Source organism: Trypanosoma equiperdum (assembly GCF_001457755.1).
Source record: "Trypanosoma equiperdum strain OVI genome assembly, contig: ctg_877, whole genome shotgun sequence".
In the NCBI taxonomy this organism is placed as follows: Eukaryota; Euglenozoa; class Kinetoplastea; order Trypanosomatida; family Trypanosomatidae; genus Trypanosoma; species Trypanosoma equiperdum.
The window spans coordinates 2,384-2,794 of NW_027124839.1; the positions used below are offsets into that span (position 1 = coordinate 2,384).

General features: G+C 51.6%; 1 pseudogene across 1 annotated transcript in view; it reads right to left on the reverse strand.

The window, feature by feature from the left end:
* Positions 1 to 390, reverse strand: part of TEOVI_000416200:pseudogene — a 1,411-nt pseudogene extending 1,021 nt beyond the window's left edge. The window contains exon 1 of the mRNA in view: positions 1 to 390. This exon is cut by the window's left edge and continues 6 nt beyond it. Coding sequence covers positions 1 to 390 — 390 coding nt within the window.
* Between the last annotated feature and the right edge of the window lie 21 nt (positions 391 to 411).

Genomic DNA, 411 nt, shown 5'->3' on the forward strand with positions numbered 1-411 from the left:
CCCGTCGGTTACTGCTTCTGCTGCTGTTTTCTTGTTGTAGTCTTTGATCTCTGTTCCTTTTAGTTCTTCCAGCAATTCTTGCCCACCGGAAAGGCGACCAGCTGCAGCGATGCCGTTAGTTATGGCTTCTAGATTTGTTAGTACCGTTTGTAGAGCTGCGTGCGCTTGTCTCTCCAGGTCAGTTGCTATTATTGTTGCTGCAGCTCTTTCTGTAGCTTGTTTCGAGGCTCCAAGAGCTTTTACTTGTGCCGCCTTCTCTGTAGCAGCCTTCGCACGGTCTAAGGCGGTCTTCAGTTTGAGGCCGGCGCTGGTCGAAATGTGCCTTAGATACGTCGCTGCGTGGCACGGTGTTGTGACCTGCGCTTTGTCTATGTGCAGTGCGGTAGCCTGTAATGCCGCTCCTGCAACTAA